At 36.4% G+C, this 20,567-nt stretch overlaps 1 protein-coding gene across 1 annotated transcript in view; it reads left to right on the top strand.

The window, feature by feature from the left end:
- EDEM3 (ER degradation enhancing alpha-mannosidase like protein 3) overlaps positions 1–20,567 on the top strand; it is a 78,078-nt gene that overhangs the window by 49,336 nt on the left and 8,175 nt on the right. The window contains exons 14-19 of the mRNA XM_061383468.1: positions 2,114–2,279; positions 2,531–2,685; positions 3,554–3,707; positions 5,844–6,035; positions 7,335–7,500; positions 17,186–17,371. Coding sequence (XP_061239452.1) covers positions 2,114–2,279; positions 2,531–2,685; positions 3,554–3,707; positions 5,844–6,035; positions 7,335–7,500; positions 17,186–17,371 — 1,019 coding nt within the window. The remainder of the gene's footprint in view (positions 1–2,113; positions 2,280–2,530; positions 2,686–3,553; positions 3,708–5,843; positions 6,036–7,334; positions 7,501–17,185; positions 17,372–20,567) is intronic.

Raw genomic sequence — 20,567 nt, 5'->3', positions numbered from 1 at the left:
GTTTATTCCCCTGCAGATCTACCTTATTGTCTGGCTCACCTATGCCTCCCCTCCGTGCCCTCCCTCCCAGTTTTCAAAATAGAAATATCTGTATCTTTCTAATAATGATCACTTAAAGCATTTAAATGGCAAAAAAGAATATGAAAATTTTCCTGCAATACTTTCCTACTTGCCATCCTAAGATTATCACTGTTGGCAGTTTTATAAACAGTCTTCCAGACAATTTTAATGGCTGTGTGTTTGCATTTATGTATATAGTTATGGTTTTTAAGTACAAAATAGATTATGTGATACAATACTCAAACTCACTACCTTTACCCTACTCATACTGCAGTGATCTTACCATGTCTATTCTTTTCTGAGCGTTTACAAATTATCTGTTTCACAGTCATCTGTGGAATTTGCCAAAAATCAATATCTTGCCATATATACACTATCATGGGTAAAATAGATAGTGGGAAGTTGCTAAATAACACAGGGAGCCTAGTCCTGTGCTCTGTGATGACCTAGAGGGATGAGATGGGGGGTGGGAGGGAGAGGAGGGAGATATATATAATTATATATATTAATTATAATTATAGATTAATTAGATATTATATATATATAATTATGACTGATTCACATTGTTTTATGGCAGAAACCAACACAAAATTGTAATTTCCCACCAATTAAAAAAATTTTTTTTAAATCAACATCTTCCACATTAGTTTATAGTTCTCAAACTAGCATTTGCTCATGATAGTAACTATCAGCCCTCCAGATAAAGTTAAATTACCATAAATGTATTGTAGGTTGACAGGGAAGTATTTTATCTATTCTATAATGATTAACATCCAAAATGTTCAAAAAAGTTTTGAAACATTATAGGTGAGTTGTTCTAAAATAAAACATCATTTATATATGGGAAAAATTATGATAGTTCTGTTTTTAAGCTCATATGCATGCCAAGTGCTACGCCAGATATTTGACATTATAGAATCTCATTTAGTCTTTACACCACTATTAAGCATGTATTATGTCCTTTCAGAATAACTGGAGCTCATGGTCCTTATATAGTATCCCCTTGGTGTCATAGCTAGCCATTGGAAGGTCTTTTCTATTCCAAAATCCCCAGATCCTTACCACTATGTCCAGCTTCCTCTCCATTTCATTCTTTAGTAATGCTGTTTAAACTTGCATTTGAAAACATTTATTGAGTGCCTACCGTATGCCAGGAATTGTGCTTGCCCAGATTTATGAAACTGTGCAGCCTGTCTGCTGCTGCTGCTGCTGCTAAGTCGCTTCAGTCGTGTCCGACTCTGTGCGACCCCAGAGACGGCAGCCTACCAGGCTTCCCCGTCCCTGGGATTCTCCAAGCAAGAACACTGGAGTGGGTTGCCATACTGCTAAAAGCTCAGATGCTTTGAAATGTAGCACGTTTACTTAAATTCCTTGTTACTGTAACTCCATCTAACTATGCTCTATTTCTACCACTTTTTATTAAAGCTTTTCTTTAAAATGTTTATTAAAACATTATAACATTAATCATTTGTAAAGTCACATATGTTTTTAATTTCCTTTATTTCTTCATATTCCCTTCTTGAGAAGTATTTCAGTATTTACAGTTATGATCATAGTCCATATGATTTTGTGTTGTACTTTTTTCATAAATGGTTACTTTCAAAGCCTTCTTGTTTATCACTTAAATGGCTGTGTAATGAGCTACATCAAAATTGTATTACTTTATCCAGTTCAATTAAGATTAATTGAAGATTCTTATAAGATTCTCAGTAGTAAAGTTCATCAGCATTACCTCCCTGATGTTGATTCTCTGTAGAAGAAATGCCAGAGAAATGCCAAACTCTTTTCTCAGAAGGCCCATAGGAAAATCTTGTCTATATTATTGACAAGCTTTAGTGTACTTGTGTGGTAGGCAGCCCCTCTGGTCTTTTTTATTTCCTTGGAATATGCTTGGAGTCAAGGCCGTTACCACTGGGGAACAGATACATTCTGTAGTTCTTTGGATGTCTATACTGGTGTAGACAGGCTTATTGAGCTTGATTCTGTGGCTTTCAGATAGATGACATTTGGATATTTTTACATACTTAGATTTGTCTATAATCTTTTATTTTAGAATGGATTCCTTCTTCTTGGCGGAAATGTTTAAATATCTTTACCTGTTATTTGCGGATAAAGAAGACATTATTTTTGACATAGAAGATTACATTTTTACAACAGAAGCTCATCTGTTACCTCTTTGGCTCTCTACTACAAATCAAAGAGTCTCTAAGAAGAACACAGTAGGTTATGTTTTTGAATTAAATATCTCATTCTCTTTTTTACTCCTATCTGTTTGTTTTGTTTTTCTAAGTGAAAACTAATCCATGACTACCATTCAGTAAATATAGTGGTGGTTGAAGAAGTACCTTTGATGTTTTCTTGTATTGCATCCTATGTATACTTACATTCCACTTAATGTTTCCTTTGCACAAACTATAATATTCAGTAAAATAATTATTTGTACTTACATAACATTCTTTTCTCTTTTTAGACTTCAGAATATACAGAACTGGATGACAGTAATTTTGACTGGACTTGTCCAAACACTCAGATCCTCTTCCCTAATGATCCACTATATGCTCAGAGCATCCGTGAACCCTTGAAAAATGTGGTGGACAAGAGCTGTCCTAGAGGCATCATCAGAGTGTAAGATGTCTTATTTTATATTTATTAGTACCAAAATTAATTCTGAGTAAATGACAGAGAATGTGAGGAGTAGCCAGGAATACATTCATTTAGAACCAGAATATTGAGGAAGTATGTATGTTAATGGATTAAAATTAAAATTATTGGTGAATAGATAGCAAAGTTTATTCAGCAGTAATGTCTTTATTATTATGGAAATTACTTTATATCTTTTGATTAATGAACCAAGTAATTTTGGCAGCATATAATAGTTTGTAACTTCCATAGCACATTTTTACATAGGATAGTTTCATCAAATATTTCCACATCTTGTTTATGTAGAAAATATTTTTCCTTTTATCTGTAGTTTCTGTATAAGAAAAATACAGTGCTTTGATTTGATTTTTTGATGAGATACTTATTCTTCGTTGCTGAATAAAAATTTTTACCTTAACTTCATTTTCTTCAAAATAGTTAACTAGAAAAGCTATTATTAGAAAATTAAAAGAAAATTTAAGTGAATGTTATTCAGTGATATACACGTTGTTTTGCTTTTCAAATATTGAGAGAAATGTCTGGGTTTTTTTTGATGGAGAAATAAATAGTAATAAATACCCAAGCCAAGCTGTTCTGTACCTTCAGATGGTTAGAATGCTGTTAATACTGCCTTACAGATAATATACAAGCTTTTGATAACTGTAAAATATATTTGAAAGCTATAACACTTATTAAAAACCTAAGTTGTATACTGTTTCTATTTATTCCATTTTTTACTAGTTTAAAACTAGCAATTCTGCAAATATCTTAACATTATTTTTATTTTGTCTTATGTTTTTTCCAAATTCTGATTTGTAGTTTTTTAATCCTTGTCTATAATTACTTTTAGCAGAGAGGAGAGTTTGAGGAGTGGAGCTAAACCCCCACTGAGAGCCAGAGATTTCATGGCCACTAACCCTGAGCATTTAGAAATCTTGAAGAAGATGGGGGTGAGTTTGATTCACCTCAAAGATGGGAGAGTCCAGTTGGTTCAACATGCAATCCAAGTAAGACATTGCTGTACTAATTAGCTATGGTCTCTGTCCTGTTTGGTCTCATTAGCTTTAATAACATAATGACATTTGACTTTTTAAAAACCGTAAGTGTACGGTTTAAAGTAAGAGGGCCAGAATTTTAGTGCTTGGAAGTATCTTGGAAAGCCATCTAATTCAACCTGATTTATAGTATAAATCAGTTAAATCACAAATAGGTTGCTGGTTTGCCTGTGTTGATGAGGTCAAATACTGACTCAAATCTAAGTTTTCTGTTTCTCAGTCTCTTGTCTTTCCACTATTTAGGACATAGTCTTAAAAGCTAATAATTAGTTTTACTATTTATGTCTCTGTTTTACACTGTTTTAGTTTCCAAGGAGTATTAAATATTTCATTCATTAATCAAAATATGCATTTATTTATCTATGCCTAGGCAACATAACACGTGTCTTTGGGAAAATTTTATTGATTTTTGATTTAAAAGATTTCATAACCTGAGATCTTTAAATTATCCACCTTATTCCTACCTTAATTCTGAGAAAAGTACAATTTGAGAAATAATTTCAATGAAGTAGAATCATATTCAGATATCCCTTAATCTCTAATTCAACCTTCTCACCACCTCATCTTCCCCTCGGGTTTCTGTCTCATCTTTATTCTTGCCACACCCATGCTTCCCTAAAGAATCTTCTGTCTGCTTCCTTATGTTTCACTCGTCCCAGCTGAGGGAATGACATCTGTAATGACCCTGCTTTCACTTGGGTCACCAGTGACATAGTTGCCAGCTAGTGGCCCCTTCATCCTCATATGGTTGACCTTTCATTTAATTATTGACTGTTCTCTTTTTAGAACATACCCCTTTCTTGTCTTCCAGGGCATCCCAACATCTTTCCAAATACTCGGCTCAGTATTTTGTAGATTCCTTTGCAACTCTTCTTTCTTGGCACAGCCACTCAGTATAGGCACTGTCAAAGAATCTGGACCATATATTTTTCTTTCTGTACTCTTCTTCAATAGTACCATCTATTTCTACAAGCTCCACCATCATCTTTGTATGTGTGATTTCTTAGATATATGTGTATGCATGCATGCTCAGTCGTGTTCAACTCTTTGCCACCCCATGAACTATAGCCCACCAGGCTCCTCTGTCCATGGGATTTCTCAGGCAAGAATACTGGAGTGGGTTGCTACTTCTTTCTCCAGTGGATCATCTGTATGTAATCCTGATTGTGAACTTTACTTCTTAAACCCAGCTTTAATCTACCTGTCATCCATTTTTGCATCTCAGATCTCAGTCTGTCCAAACCTGAATTAATTCTCTCTCCCTGCTTCCACCACAGTCTGTCTCTGTCTTCCTTTTTGTTCTCCATCTTAGACAGCCCTGCCATTATTCTCTAAGTCACCCAAACTAGAAATCTCAGGATAGGCTTGAATTTCTGTCTGCCAGCTCTTCTCTGTTCTCCTCTATTTTCTATCTCCTATCAAGTTCCATTGACTTTTTCTGTAAAGTGTTAGGAGTTCATCTTTTTCCTACTATAGTCAGGCACTCTTCAACTTTTCCTCTATTAAGATGCAATTTGAGTCATTCCAAACATTTTCCAGATACACACAGGCAAAATCAGTCATTCATTCCCTTCTCTATGTTCCTAGTCTACTTTCCCTCTTGAGAAATTTTATTGTAGCTATTTTTACATCTCTTATCTAGATTCAAACTTCTTAAAGTAAAAGACTATGTCCCTAGTGCCTAGTCAAGTTCTAGGATATAATAGGTGACTGATACTTATTCCTTGAATATAATCTGGTTGCTGATTCATAATTTCAAAGAAGGGGAGTATAGGTCAGGTATGAGGTTTATTTCTTAAAAGGATAACCAGGGGAGAAAACAAGCAAAGTGAGCATTTGAGCCTTTGGTCAGAAGTCCAGTTCTCAATTTGTATCAAAAGTGGTTTATAAAACAGTGAAAGAGACATTAATAAAAATTTCAGGTGTTACATTCAGAAAATATTTCCAGAAGCAATATTTTTTAGAAGAAATAAGGCCGTAAATATTTGGTAGAGACCAAAACTGAAAGGAGTAAATTTGCAGAAGTATTTAAGAAATAAAAAAGTTGAGTTTCTAGAAAGGATAAAATTAATCTTGTTTCTTTCCTAGGCTGCTAGTTCGATTGACGCAGAAGATGGGTTGAGGTTTATGCAGGAGATGATTGAATTGTCAAGTCAGCAACAAAAAGAACAGCAGCTCCCTCCACGAGCTGTACAAATTGTTTCCCACCCGTTTTTTGGCCGGGTAGTATTAACTGCTGGCCCAGCACAGTTTGGGCCAGACCTGTCGAAACATAAAGAGGTGTGTGCACTGAGAATATTGTTGAGGTTGAACTTGGATAGTACTTAAGTGTTGTTAATTTCTTAATCTCTTTTCTAATTTAGTATTTTTAACTTACTTAAAACACCTAAATATTTAATCTTCTAGATTAAAGGAGATTAAAGCATATCTTGAAAATATTGAGTCATAATTTATGTTTGCAATATGGTTATAGAATTTTACTTAAAATGTTGTTCACATACTCTTAATTCAAAGCTTTTAGCTTATCTAAAAATGGTTTTCAAGCTTTTAAACTACTGGAACCTTTCTTTGAACAAAAATCTAACTCAGAGGCTTAATGTAAAGAACAGCTAAAGCGAAAGTGCTCTGGACAAGTGGCTGTGAGGAGCATCAGATGCTGAGGTTCCACTAAGCAAACTTGGAAGACCACTAAGCTAGTTTATCCTATAGGTTTAGTTTAATATAGGAAACAAAGCTCACAGTTCAACTATCTGACTGACTGGTAGCAAAGCTAGCTAGCTACTAGACCAGAACTCAGATATCCTGATCATCTAAAACCAATGGTCTTTGAACTCTATTACCGCTAATTTAAACTTTTTCTAGTATATACTTTAAAGCTATGTAGGTTTATAGTAGATTGACTTGTTCAACAACTCTTATTCTAGGCACTATTTTAGATTTTTGCTGTATGTCATGTTTATAAAAACCAGTGAAGGTTTATGCCCTCATGAAGTTTACATTCTAAGAGCAAGAAGGGTCTTAAAACATGTTTACACCCACATCTTTAAAATCAGTTCTCTGGTGGATTTAATTTTTCTAGGAAGAAGAATTACTTGCAGATTTATGTACACTAAATCCATTTTTTTTCCCCTTTCAAAAATTTTTCTGGTTACCAGTGATGGTTTAAAAATGGTTCCCAGCTGTTGAAGTATGGGTTTGGGTATGTAGTGAGTCTGCCAGCAGGCTCTAACTGTACCACTTTCTAACATCGTGACCTTGAGCAAATTATGAAAGCTGAATCTCAGTTCCCCATATGTAAAATGTATATGTTATCTGTATTTAACTCAGAGTCATTATAAAGATCAGGTTTAGTGATTTATGTAAAAATGCTTTTATAAACTGCAAAGTACAGTAGAAATATTGGTTGGGGACTATGATATGCAAAATGTTGAAAGCAAAAATTTATGCTAAATGTGTATTGGATGTGTTATTGTTAGAAAAGAAATGAGATCTCCTTAAAGCTCTAGATTTTGAATTTTAATAACATGGTAGTGATTTGAGAAGATAAAAGTTATTCAAGTAACTTTTTATTTCTGACAGACAAGAGGATTTGTTGCAAGCAGTAAACCATACAACGGTTGTTCAGAACTTACTAACCCTGAAGCAGTGATGGGAAAAATTGCTTTGATACAAAGAGGGCAGTGCATGTTTGCAGAAAAGGCACGCAACATACAGAATGCTGGAGCCATTGGTGGCATTGTTATTGGTAAGTAATCCTCCATGTCATTGCATTAAAAACCAAAACATCATCTTTAGGGTTTTTCTTTCATTTTCCAAAATTTTATCAGAGTTTTTCATATTGTTTTTACTTCACTAGCCAGCATATTGGATAGGTAATCCAATGACTCTCTTAATAATTTGTATATGTCTCATTTAGGTGTTTGAACACCTAAATCTGAGTTTCTATATATTAATGCCAATAAATGTAGTTGAGTCAGATGTGAAGGTGCAGCAGGAGTGATGGTAAAAACACCTGATACCATGGATCAGAAATGGTGCCCATGAGATCCAAAACCCCTAGGGGCAAGAATTACACCTGCCACCTTAAGTCACTTAAAATAAGTCACTGAAAATATCCATTCCTCCACACAGATGCAAGCTTTGGAATCAGGTACATGGGGGTGCAGTTCCTGGCTCTCCCACAAAATCATGCTGTAACCTTTAGATTGTTTACCTGTTTAATCAGTAGAATTTTTTTAGCTCCAGTGAAAATGGTAATAAACATCTTTTAGGTGGTTGTGAGTTTGAAGACAATGGAAATAAAATTTCCTAAAATTACTGATATGGGTAAAAATAAAATAGTAGGATTTATTTCATTGAAAAAATATTTATTATTCTTTTTGCTTATCCTATATGGGCACTACAGTGTTGATTTAATGAATGCATGAATTTCATAGTTAAATATTAACATTAGGAAAAGTTCTGCTTAATAAATTAGTGGTTAGCGGAGAAGGCAATGGCACCCCACTCCAGCACTCTTACCTGGAAAATCCCATGGACGGAGGAGCCTGGTGGGCTGCAGTCCATGGGGTCGCTAAGAGTTGGACACGACTGAGCGACTTCACTTTCACTTTTCACTTTCATGCATTGGAGAAGGAAATGGCAACCCACTCCAGTGTTCTTGCCTGGAGAATCCCAGGGACGGGGGAGCCTGGTGGGCTGCCGTCTATGGGGTCGCACAGAGTCGGACACGACTGAAGCGACTTAGCAGCAGCAGCAGCAGCGAACTATAGCCTGCAAGCCAAGTTTGGCTCACTGCTTTTTTAAAAGTTTTATTAGAACACAGCTCATCAGTTTGTTTACCTATCTTCTGTAACTGCTTTTAAGAACAGTGCTGGAGTTGACTGGTGGTAACAGTAACAAAGCATAAAATATTCTCTATCTGAGCAGTTACAGAGAGAGTTTGCTGATGGATGACTTAAATCACCTCTTAATCCTTGGTTATTTTCCACTCTGAGATTACTTTTATTAAAGAATTTAATAGCTTGCCACTACTAATATTTTAGACATCTTACTGAGTTTTAAAAAATATGAAAAAATAAAGTTGGGAACGTATGTGGAGTATTTTAGATTTTCCCCATTTTTTGGTAAAGTCTAATTTTCATGGTATTCTGTACTCTGCAAAATTTGTCAAATCAAATGCTTTCATTAGTAGCTATTAGTTATAGAATGCTATCTTGAGATCTGTAAGTAAATAATTAAAAGAAGTGGTCCTTAATTTTTAAAAAATTAACATCTAAGTGGAAACTTTCTTATGTTGTAACTCCTTTCCCTGAAGTTTTTTTTTGTTTTTGGTGAAGCATTTTGTTTAGTTTCTAATGGTTTTCAGTTCATTTCAGTCGCTCAATTATGTCTGACTCTTTTGCAACCCCATGGACTGCAGCATGCCAGGCCTCCCTGTCCATCACCAACTCCCAGAGTTTACCCAAACTCATGTCCATAGAGTCGGTGATGCCATCCAACCATCTCATCCTTTTCATCCCCTTCTCCTCCTGCCTTTAATCTTTCCCAGCATCAGGATCTTTTCAAATGAGTCAGCTCTTCGCATCAGGTGGCCAAAATATTGGAGTTTCAGCTTCAACATCAGTCATTCCAATGAACACCCAGGACTGATTTCCTATAGGATGGACTGGTTGGATCTCCTTGCAGTCCAAGGGACTCTCAAGAGTCTTCTCCAACACCACAGTTCAAAAGCATCAATTCTTTGGCATTCAGCTTTCTTCACAGTCCAACTCTCACATCCATACATGACCACTGGAAAAACCATAGCCTTGACTAGAAGGACTTTTGTTGGCAAAGTAACGTCTCTGCTTTTCAATATGCTGTCTAGGTGGGTCATAACTTTGCTTCCAAGGAGTAAGCGTCTTTTAATTTCATGGCTGCAGTCACCGTCTGCAGTGATTTTGGAGCCCCCAAAAATAAAGTCTGACACTGTTTCCACTCTTTCCCCATCTGTCGTGAAGTAATGGGACCAGATGCCATGATCTTCGTTTTCTGACTGTTGAGCTTTAAGCCAACTTTTTCACTCTTCGCATCTGTCTTGAGTGCCTTATAATGTGCTATCCTCTGCCTGTTCTCAGATGTTATGCTGTTACTGGCTCCCGCAAGTGTACAAAGTATAGTCTTCCTGACAGTAAATCGCCTTGTTCAGGTTTTCTCAAGGTTTCTGTCTCAGGCAGGTCTGGTCACAGTCATCCCATCTGACATAGTTCAGAATTTCCGCAGTTTATTGTGTATTTTGTAGATTCCTTTGCAACACAGTCAGTATAGGCACTGTTCTGGACCACGTACTCTGTACCAATAAAGCAGTATGTGTGATTTCTTAGATAGTCCATGGGATTTCTCAGGCAAGAATACTGGAGTGGGTTGCTACTTCTTTCTCCAGTGGATCATCTGTATGTAATCCTGATTGTGAACTTTACTTCTTAAACCCAGCTTTAATCTACCTGTCATCCATTTTTGCATCTCAGATCTCAGTCTGTCCAAACCTGAATTAATTCTCTCTCCCTGCTTCCACCACAGTCTGTCTCTGTCTTCCTTTTTGTTCTCCATCTTAGACAGCCCTGCCATTATTCTCTAAGTCACCCAAACTAGAAATCTCAGGATAGGCTTGAATTTCTGTCTGCCAGCTCTTCTCTGTTCTCCTCTATTTTCTATCTCCTATCAAGTTCCATTGACTTTTTCTGTAAAGTGTTAGGAGTTCATCTTTTTCCTACTATAGTCAGGCACTCTTCAACTTTTCCTCTATTAAGATGCAATTTGAGTCATTCCAGACATTTTCCAGATACACACAGGCAAAATCAGTCATTCATTCCCTTCTCTATGTTCCTAGTCTACTTTCCCTCTTGAGAAATTTTATTGTAGCTATTTTTACATCTCTTATCTAGATTCAAACTTCTTAAAGTAAAAGACTATGTCCCTAGTGCCTAGTCAAGTTCTAGGATATAATAGGTGACTGATACTTATTCCTTGAATATAATCTGGTTGCTGATTCATAATTTCAAAGAAGGGGAGTATAGGTCAGGTATGAGGTTTATTTCTTAAAAGGATAACCAGGGGAGAAAACAAGCAAAGTGAGCATTTGAGCCTTTGGTCAGAAGTCCAGTTCTCAATTTGTATCAAAAGTGGTTTATAAAACAGTGAAAGAGACATTAATAAAAATTTCAGGTGTTACATTCAGAAAATATTTCCAGAAGCAATATTTTTTAGAAGAAATAAGGCCGTAAATATTTGGTAGAGACCAAAACTGAAAGGAGTAAATTTGCAGAAGTATTTAAGAAATAAAAAAGTTGAGTTTCTAGAAAGGATAAAATTAATCTTGTTTCTTTCCTAGGCTGCTAGTTCGATTGACGCAGAAGATGGGTTGAGGTTTATGCAGGAGATGATTGAATTGTCAAGTCAGCAACAAAAAGAACAGCAGCTCCCTCCACGAGCTGTACAAATTGTTTTTTTTTGGCCGGGTAGTATTAACTGCTGGCCCAGCACAGTTTGGGCCAGACCTGTCGAAACATAAAGAGGTGTGTGCACTGAGAATATTGTTGAGGTTGAACTTGGATAGTACTTAAGTGTTGTTAATTTCTTAATCTCTTTTCTAATTTAGTATTTTTAACTTACTTAAAACACCTAAATATTTAATCTTCTAGATTAAAGGAGATTAAAGCATATCTTGAAAATATTGAGTCATAATTTATGTTTGCAATATGGTTATAGAATTTTACTTAAAATGTTGTTCACATACTCTTAATTCAAAGCTTTTAGCTTATCTAAAAATGGTTTTCAAGCTTTTAAACTACTGGAACCTTTCTTTGAACAAAAATCTAACTCAGAGGCTTAATGTAAAGAACAGCTAAAGCGAAAGTGCTCTGGACAAGTGGCTGTGAGGAGCATCAGATGCTGAGGTTCCACTAAGCAAACTTGGAAGACCACTAAGCTAGTTTATCCTATAGGTTTAGTTTAATATAGGAAACAAAGCTCACAGTTCAACTATCTGACTGACTGGTAGCAAAGCTAGCTAGCTACTAGACCAGAACTCAGATATCCTGATCATCTAAAACCAATGGTCTTTGAACTCTATTACCGCTAATTTAAACTTTTTCTAGTATATACTTTAAAGCTATGTAGGTTTATAGTAGATTGACTTGTTCAACAACTCTTATTCTAGGCACTATTTTAGATTTTTGCTGTATGTCATGTTTATAAAAACCAGTGAAGGTTTATGCCCTCATGAAGTTTACATTCTAAGAGCAAGAAGGGTCTTAAAACATGTTTACACCCACATCTTTAAAATCAGTTCTCTGGTGGATTTAATTTTTCTAGGAAGAAGAATTACTTGCAGATTTATGTACACTAAATCCATTTTTTTTCCCCTTTCAAAAATTTTTCTGGTTACCAGTGATGGTTTAAAAATGGTTCCCAGCTGTTGAAGTATGGGTTTGGGTATGTAGTGAGTCTGCCAGCAGGCTCTAACTGTACCACTTTCTAACATCGTGACCTTGAGCAAATTATGAAAGCTGAATCTCAGTTCCCCATATGTAAAATGTATATGTTATCTGTATTTAACTCAGAGTCATTATAAAGATCAGGTTTAGTGATTTATGTAAAAATGCTTTTATAAACTGCAAAGTACAGTAGAAATATTGGTTGGGGACTATGATATGCAAAATGTTGAAAGCAAAAATTTATGCTAAATGTGTATTGGATGTGTTATTGTTAGAAAAGAAATGAGATCTCCTTAAAGCTCTAGATTTTGAATTTTAATAACATGGTAGTGATTTGAGAAGATAAAAGTTATTCAAGTAACTTTTTATTTCTGACAGACAAGAGGATTTGTTGCAAGCAGTAAACCATACAACGGTTGTTCAGAACTTACTAACCCTGAAGCAGTGATGGGAAAAATTGCTTTGATACAAAGAGGGCAGTGCATGTTTGCAGAAAAGGCACGCAACATACAGAATGCTGGAGCCATTGGTGGCATTGTTATTGGTAAGTAATCCTCCATGTCATTGCATTAAAAACCAAAACATCATCTTTAGGGTTTTTCTTTCATTTTCCAAAATTTTATCAGAGTTTTTCATATTGTTTTTACTTCACTAGCCAGCATATTGGATAGGTAATCCAATGACTCTCTTAATAATTTGTATATGTCTCATTTAGGTGTTTGAACACCTAAATCTGAGTTTCTATATATTAATGCCAATAAATGTAGTTGAGTCAGATGTGAAGGTGCAGCAGGAGTGATGGTAAAAACACCTGATACCATGGATCAGAAATGGTGCCCATGAGATCCAAAACCCCTAGGGGCAAGAATTACACCTGCCACCTTAAGTCACTTAAAATAAGTCACTGAAAATATCCATTCCTCCACACAGATGCAAGCTTTGGAATCAGGTACATGGGGGTGCAGTTCCTGGCTCTCCCACAAAATCATGCTGTAACCTTTAGATTGTTTACCTGTTTAATCAGTAGAATTTTTTTAGCTCCAGTGAAAATGGTAATAAACATCTTTTAGGTGGTTGTGAGTTTGAAGACAATGGAAATAAAATTTCCTAAAATTACTGATATGGGTAAAAATAAAATAGTAGGATTTATTTCATTGAAAAAATATTTATTATTCTTTTTGCTTATCCTATATGGGCACTACAGTGTTGATTTAATGAATGCATGAATTTCATAGTTAAATATTAACATTAGGAAAAGTTCTGCTTAATAAATTAGTGGTTAGCGGAGAAGGCAATGGCACCCCACTCCAGCACTCTTACCTGGAAAATCCCATGGACGGAGGAGCCTGGTGGGCTGCAGTCCATGGGGTCGCTAAGAGTTGGACACGACTGAGCGACTTCACTTTCACTTTTCACTTTCATGCATTGGAGAAGGAAATGGCAACCCACTCCAGTGTTCTTGCCTGGAGAATCCCAGGGACGGGGGAGCCTGGTGGGCTGCCGTCTATGGGGTCGCACAGAGTCGGACACGACTGAAGCGACTTAGCAGCAGCAGCAGCAGCGAACTATAGCCTGCAAGCCAAGTTTGGCTCACTGCTTTTTTAAAAGTTTTATTAGAACACAGCTCATCAGTTTGTTTACCTATCTTCTGTAACTGCTTTTAAGAACAGTGCTGGAGTTGACTGGTGGTAACAGTAACAAAGCATAAAATATTCTCTATCTGAGCAGTTACAGAGAGAGTTTGCTGATGGATGACTTAAATCACCTCTTAATCCTTGGTTATTTTCCACTCTGAGATTACTTTTATTAAAGAATTTAATAGCTTGCCACTACTAATATTTTAGACATCTTACTGAGTTTTAAAAAATATGAAAAAATAAAGTTGGGAACGTATGTGGAGTATTTTAGATTTTCCCCATTTTTTGGTAAAGTCTAATTTTCATGGTATTCTGTACTCTGCAAAATTTGTCAAATCAAATGCTTTCATTAGTAGCTATTAGTTATAGAATGCTATCTTGAGATCTGTAAGTAAATAATTAAAAGAAGTGGTCCTTAATTTTTAAAAAATTAACATCTAAGTGGAAACTTTCTTATGTTGTAACTCCTTTCCCTGAAGTTTTTTTTTGTTTTTGGTGAAGCATTTTGTTTAGTTTCTAATGGTTTTCAGTTCATTTCAGTCGCTCAATTATGTCTGACTCTTTTGCAACCCCATGGACTGCAGCATGCCAGGCCTCCCTGTCCATCACCAACTCCCAGAGTTTACCCAAACTCATGTCCATAGAGTCGGTGATGCCATCCAACCATCTCATCCTTTTCATCCCCTTCTCCTCCTGCCTTTAATCTTTCCCAGCATCAGGATCTTTTCAAATGAGTCAGCTCTTCGCATCAGGTGGCCAAAATATTGGAGTTTCAGCTTCAACATCAGTCATTCCAATGAACACCCAGGACTGATTTCCTATAGGATGGACTGGTTGGATCTCCTTGCAGTCCAAGGGACTCTCAAGAGTCTTCTCCAACACCACAGTTCAAAAGCATCAATTCTTTGGCATTCAGCTTTCTTCACAGTCCAACTCTCACATCCATACATGACCACTGGAAAAACCATAGCCTTGACTAGAAGGACTTTTGTTGGCAAAGTAACGTCTCTGCTTTTCAATATGCTGTCTAGGTGGGTCATAACTTTGCTTCCAAGGAGTAAGCGTCTTTTAATTTCATGGCTGCAGTCACCGTCTGCAGTGATTTTGGAGCCCCCAAAAATAAAGTCTGACACTGTTTCCACTCTTTCCCCATCTGTCGTGAAGTAATGGGACCAGATGCCATGATCTTCGTTTTCTGACTGTTGAGCTTTAAGCCAACTTTTTCACTCTCCTCTTTCACCTTCATCAAGAGGCTTTTTAGTTCCTCTTCACTTTCTGCCATAAGGGTGGTGTCATCTGCATATCTGAGGTTATTGACATTTCTCCCGGCAATCTTGATTCCAGCTTGTGCTTCCTCCAGCCCAGCATTTCTCATGATGTACTCTGCGTATAAATTAAATAAGCAGGGTGACAATATACAGCCTTGACGTACTCCTTTTCCTATTAGGAACCAGTCTGTTGTTCCATGTCCAGTTCTAACTGTTGCTTCCTGACCTGCATATAGGTTTCTCAAGAGGCAGGTCAGGTGGTCTGGTATTCCCATCTCTTTCAGAATTTTCCGCAGTTTATTGTGATCCACACAGTCAAAGGCTTTGGCACGGTCAATAAAGCAGAAATAGATGTTTTTCTGGAACTTTCTTGCTTTTTCGATGACCCAGCGGATGTTGGCAATTTGATGTCTGGTTCCTCTGCCTTTTCTAAAACCAGCTTGAACTTCTGAACGTTCACCGTTCCCATATTGCTGAAGCCTGGCTTGGAGAATTTTGAGCATTACTAGTGTGTGAGATGAGTGCAATTGTGCGGTAGTTTGAGCATTCTTTGGCATTGCCTTTCTTTGGTGTTGGGATGAAAACTGACCTTTCCCAGTCCTGTGGCCACTGCTGAGTTTTCCAAAGTTGCTGACATATTGAGTGCAGCACTTTCACAGCATCATCTTTTAGGATTTGAAATAGCTCCACTGGAATTCCATCACCTCCACTAGCTTTGTTCATAGTGATAGTTCCTAAGGCCCAATTGACTTCACATTCCAGGATGTCTGGCTCTAGGTGAGTGATCACACCATTGTGATTATCTGGGTCATGAGTGGTTTTAATTGTATATAAATGAGCAAATTAGGACTTGGTTGTTTTTTATCCCAAATACCAGAAGTATAGATTAAAATCAGCTGTCTACAAGAAGCAGTTTATTTAGTGTAAAGGAGGTTTGTTTACTATATGGAAATGGATTATTTTCGTTGAACCCAAGAGTAAGAAATACAACTGAGTGCTCTAAGGAATTAGAAGTGGAAACCAAAAATCATCAGGAACCATGACGGCTAGCATTTTTCTTGTCTCTATCTATGGGTCCTCCTGGACTCTTCTCTGCAGCTCTTTGATATTCTGCTTCATTCTCACCAGCAGTTTCTCACCAGCCTGCTCTCTTTTTACCTAGCAGTTCCAAAATGGTCTTTTCTAAAATTGCAACCTAAGCCATCAGTCTGTGTCACTTAACTGGACTTCTACCCACTGCTAACCGAAAGTCTTTCTATTTTTGAAAGTGTGCCACTTCCAAATCTCCTGGAGACACTGGGGGTCAGGTAGCCATCCTTTGTCTGGTCAGTTACTATTGAAGGGTGTGATTCTGCATGGTATTCTCCACTTAGCAGGGCTTGTCCATGCAAGCTCTCTGAGAGGTGACAGACAGGTTCTCCAGGGAGACTGGCATGTGAGATTAGGACTAGACATAAGTGACATCTCCAGTAGAGTAGTAATTAGCAGCCATACTGTTATTTTTTAACTAGTGTAAAGTCAGAATAGTGTTTCAGTCTAGTCATAAGTATTCCTTGTGAAGAGTGTTTTAAAAATACATAATATAATGCCATTAGAGAAAATCATAAATAACAATAAAATTTTCATTATTCTACCATTGTAATTCAGGTCTCTGAATTTTTCCCTTTTTAGGCTTTTTCATAAGCATCTGAAATTTTTATAGTCACAATCATAGAACTTTGTACTTTCCCTTTTTTATGTAATAATAACATTTAGTTTTTCTGTGTGTTCCCTCAGGTAGTTCATTATAATTTACTTACAGTTTACAGTTGTTGACAAGTATAAAGCACTCCAGTAAACTTCTTCAGCATAGATCATTTTGCTTCTTTTGAATTATTTCCTCGGTGTACATTTCTAGGAGTAGAATTATGGACCCCACAAGTGTGAATGTTTTTGTGGTTCTTAATGCAGCAAATTAATGTCGACAGGGGGAAAATAGTAAAGGCTGGCAGCTGGGCCTTTCTAATGGATGAACGCTTGCTGTTTGCTTTTATTCGTCCTCTGGCTAGATGACAATGAGGGGAGCAGCAGCGATACTGCCCCTCTGTTCCAGATGGCGGGCGACGGGAAGGACACAGATGACATCACGATCCCCATGCTGTTTCTGTTCAGCAAAGAAGGAGGTATCATACTGGATGCCATCCGGGAGTATGAGGAGGTAGAAGTGCTCCTTTCTGACAAAGCAAAAGATCGAGGTAAGGGTAAAAAATGCTTTGTTTTCCGCTTTGCCTTAATTTTTCTCACTTGACAAAAATGAGTTACAAAATGATTATTTATGGTTCACTGGTAAAAGAAGTAAAAATTTGTAGAAGGTGATTTCAAAATACGTTTTTCTTTTGGAAAGATGAGTAATGAAATGTTTATTTTGCTTTGTGTGCTGATTTAGAATGTCATTAGAATTATATTTTTATACGTAATTTATAATTTTTGCTATTATTCTGCCAGTGATAAAAATACAAGAGATTACATTAAGAGTCATTTTTAACATCCACGGAGGCTCACCATTCAATTTCACAGATACTATATCCTCTGGGTTTTTTTTAGAATAAGAAGTAAAAAGAGATTAATTATATAGAACGGTGTTATATATGATATAATAGTAATTGGGTTTCACCAAGCCACCTGTAATCAAATAACCAGTGTCTTGGTGAAGGCGTAGAAATCTAGCAGCTTCTCTTCATTGAGATCTAATTTCATCACACAGATACTTAAAAGTTACAAGAGTTACACATGCCTGGCTAGTGCCTAAAGAACAAGATAGCATGCCTTAATTCATGAGAGTGTATATATATCCCTCTCTGGGCCAAAATTTTTGTTCGTAAATTGAAAGCTCTTTGAAACCCAAATTATTGTATAAATGCAGGGTCTCACTAGTACTGTTTTACAATTTCACATCTAGGGATAGCGGGCAAATGAGGGAAAGTGAACCATCAGACGTAGTCCATAATCCTGCTTTTAATGGCCGTTTTCTTAGCCACTGGAGGCTCCTATAGAGAGAGCACTAGTCCTCCTACCTCGCTTGCAACAGATAAAGCTGTGTGATTTGTACACGGTTGTTGATGTTTGGGATATTTGTTTGGCAGATATGTAGGAAACTTACTCAATTCAGTATAACCGCCAAGTGGAACAATTAAAAAAGAAAAAGTTTAGCAATAATCTAGTGCTGGCCAAGTCAGTGTTTGGGTTGTCTTCTTGTATTGCTTTATTCTTCTTTGAGGTTCATTCAGTTGTTAACTATTTAAGCAGTATGGAGTGAGTAGGGTATATGTACTTAAGGATGTGTAAATAGAGCAGAATAGAAAGGATTCCTAATCTTCTTAAATCCTCCTATGTGCCTGTTTTTTTTTTCTTCCTGAGCCCTTTTTTCAGTTAGATCTGTATATGCACTTTGGCACATCAAACGCAGGCGAATCATTATTCCATGTAACTCGTTAATGCCTTTGCTTTTTTCCCCCCCATTTTGTGCTACCATTGGAATCTCAGCAGCAATATTAAAAGGTAAAATGATTCCAAACTACATTATTAATAGTAGTAAGTATCTTTAATAAGCCTTAATTATATATATGTGCATGCATGTGTATATACATGTATATACACACATGCGTGTGCATGTATATATTGTTTCAGTGGCTACCATGATAATACATCATTTAAAGTACTTAGATTATTTTCATGCCTAGTCAGCTGTCCCATAATGATGATTCTTTACTGATCCTGTCATAACAAGTTCTATTAATTAAATAATAGGTGAATTCACTAGTCCATATCCATGCAAGAGTTACTCTAATGAAGACATTGTTGTATAGCATGTGTTACTTTTGATCACTTTTTATTGGAATGCAGTATAAACTATTTAAAGTATCGACTTGTTTTTAAAACCCATATATCTGTAGGAAATGTGTGAGGGTTAGGACTATGAGATTGTGGTAAAGCATGTGCTTTCTATACCACAGAAAGGATATGAAAAGAGATCAGTTATGCTATTTAAAAAAAAGTCTGAACAGCATAACAGTATTCCCTTAAGGACCTTGCAGTAAAAGGGCTTTATTTAAATTATATATTTTTTAAAGTTTTGATAGTCTGTCCATTTTTTGACTGCGATTCTGTTATAGTGTGATATTTTGACAAAAAGCTTTGAAAAATTCCCCTTTTTGTATAACTTTTTGAAGAACTGTAGGGCATTATTAACTGTCAGCTGTGAGTTATAGTATAATTGTTAATATTTATCAGTGTAACAAAAGTCAGTGATAATAGTTTTATTAAATCAACTGCTTTATTTACTTAGGAAAATATTCTAAGTTGACATCTGTAGTGGGTGCCATTAATCTGTGCTGTTGCTGCATGCATCAGTGTTTCTCTTCTGCTTCAGAATCAGCTGGTGTAGTAGTTAGAAGTGCAGATTCCTGAGGTCTACTCCAGAATATTGAATCAGACTCTGAAAGCAGGGGATCAGAATCTGAAATTTTAAACAAGCATTCCAGTTAATTGCACTCAGCTATACTTTGAGAAACACTGAACAAAGCCATGAAGGCACCCTCCTTTAAAAAAAAAAAAAATCTCCCAGCTCTGTATCTGGCCTTATTGTGCCACCAAGGGTACTCAGACATGACTGAAGCAACTTAGCACACCACACACACAAGGATACTAGGTAGGATTCTTTAAGTACACCAAATAATAGCAGCCATAAAATCTGAATGATTTAAAATGTCCTCCAGATTGTTTTCTCTAAAGATCTCATTCCACAGATACATATTTCCCTTAAAAAGTCAGTTTTGATGGAGCCAGTCTTCCCACGTATCAATACAGAAAATAGACTCCAGAACAAGCCCCCACTCCCACCTTCTAATTCTGATAAATCCCAGCCATTGATAAGAGAAATATCTTCAACAGTCCTATATCCTAGCAAAAATGTCCAGATAATTATTATACATTCTTCTTCAGAATAAAGCATTAGTAATTTATTAAGTAGAAATGCTGCTTTCTCAGGTTAAACCAGTCACACTTCTAAAAGTTAAGTTATCCGCAGAAGTGTTAATATTGTGTCTGTCATGTGTCCGGTTCCAGAATTTCTAGAATTTGTAAAGGTGCTGAATAATAATTCCCACCCTGTGCCCGCAAACAAAAGACACTGTTACCTTGAGATCCGAATTGAAACAATTTACAATTAAGATTCAGTTGACTTTTCTCAGTAGTATTTCTCAAGATGGGGAAAAAAAAATCAGCATTTAAAAGTTTGAATACATCGTCATTTTGTAGTTTATAGTGTTGGCTTCCAGTGCCTTAAGAGCTGCATGGACACAGAGATTCAGAACTACTTTTGCGTTTGTGTCTGTCTGGTGAAGAGGCAGGCAGAACAGGGGAAACAAAAGAAGGGCCAGTGGTTTGAACGGC

The sequence above is a fragment of the Bos javanicus genome, chromosome 16 (genome assembly GCF_032452875.1).
Source record: "Bos javanicus breed banteng chromosome 16, ARS-OSU_banteng_1.0, whole genome shotgun sequence".
NCBI classification, from domain to species: Eukaryota; Metazoa; Chordata; class Mammalia; order Artiodactyla; family Bovidae; genus Bos; species Bos javanicus.
The sequence above is the reverse complement of the archived record's forward strand: the minus strand, read 5'-3'. Positions and strand labels throughout refer to the sequence as shown.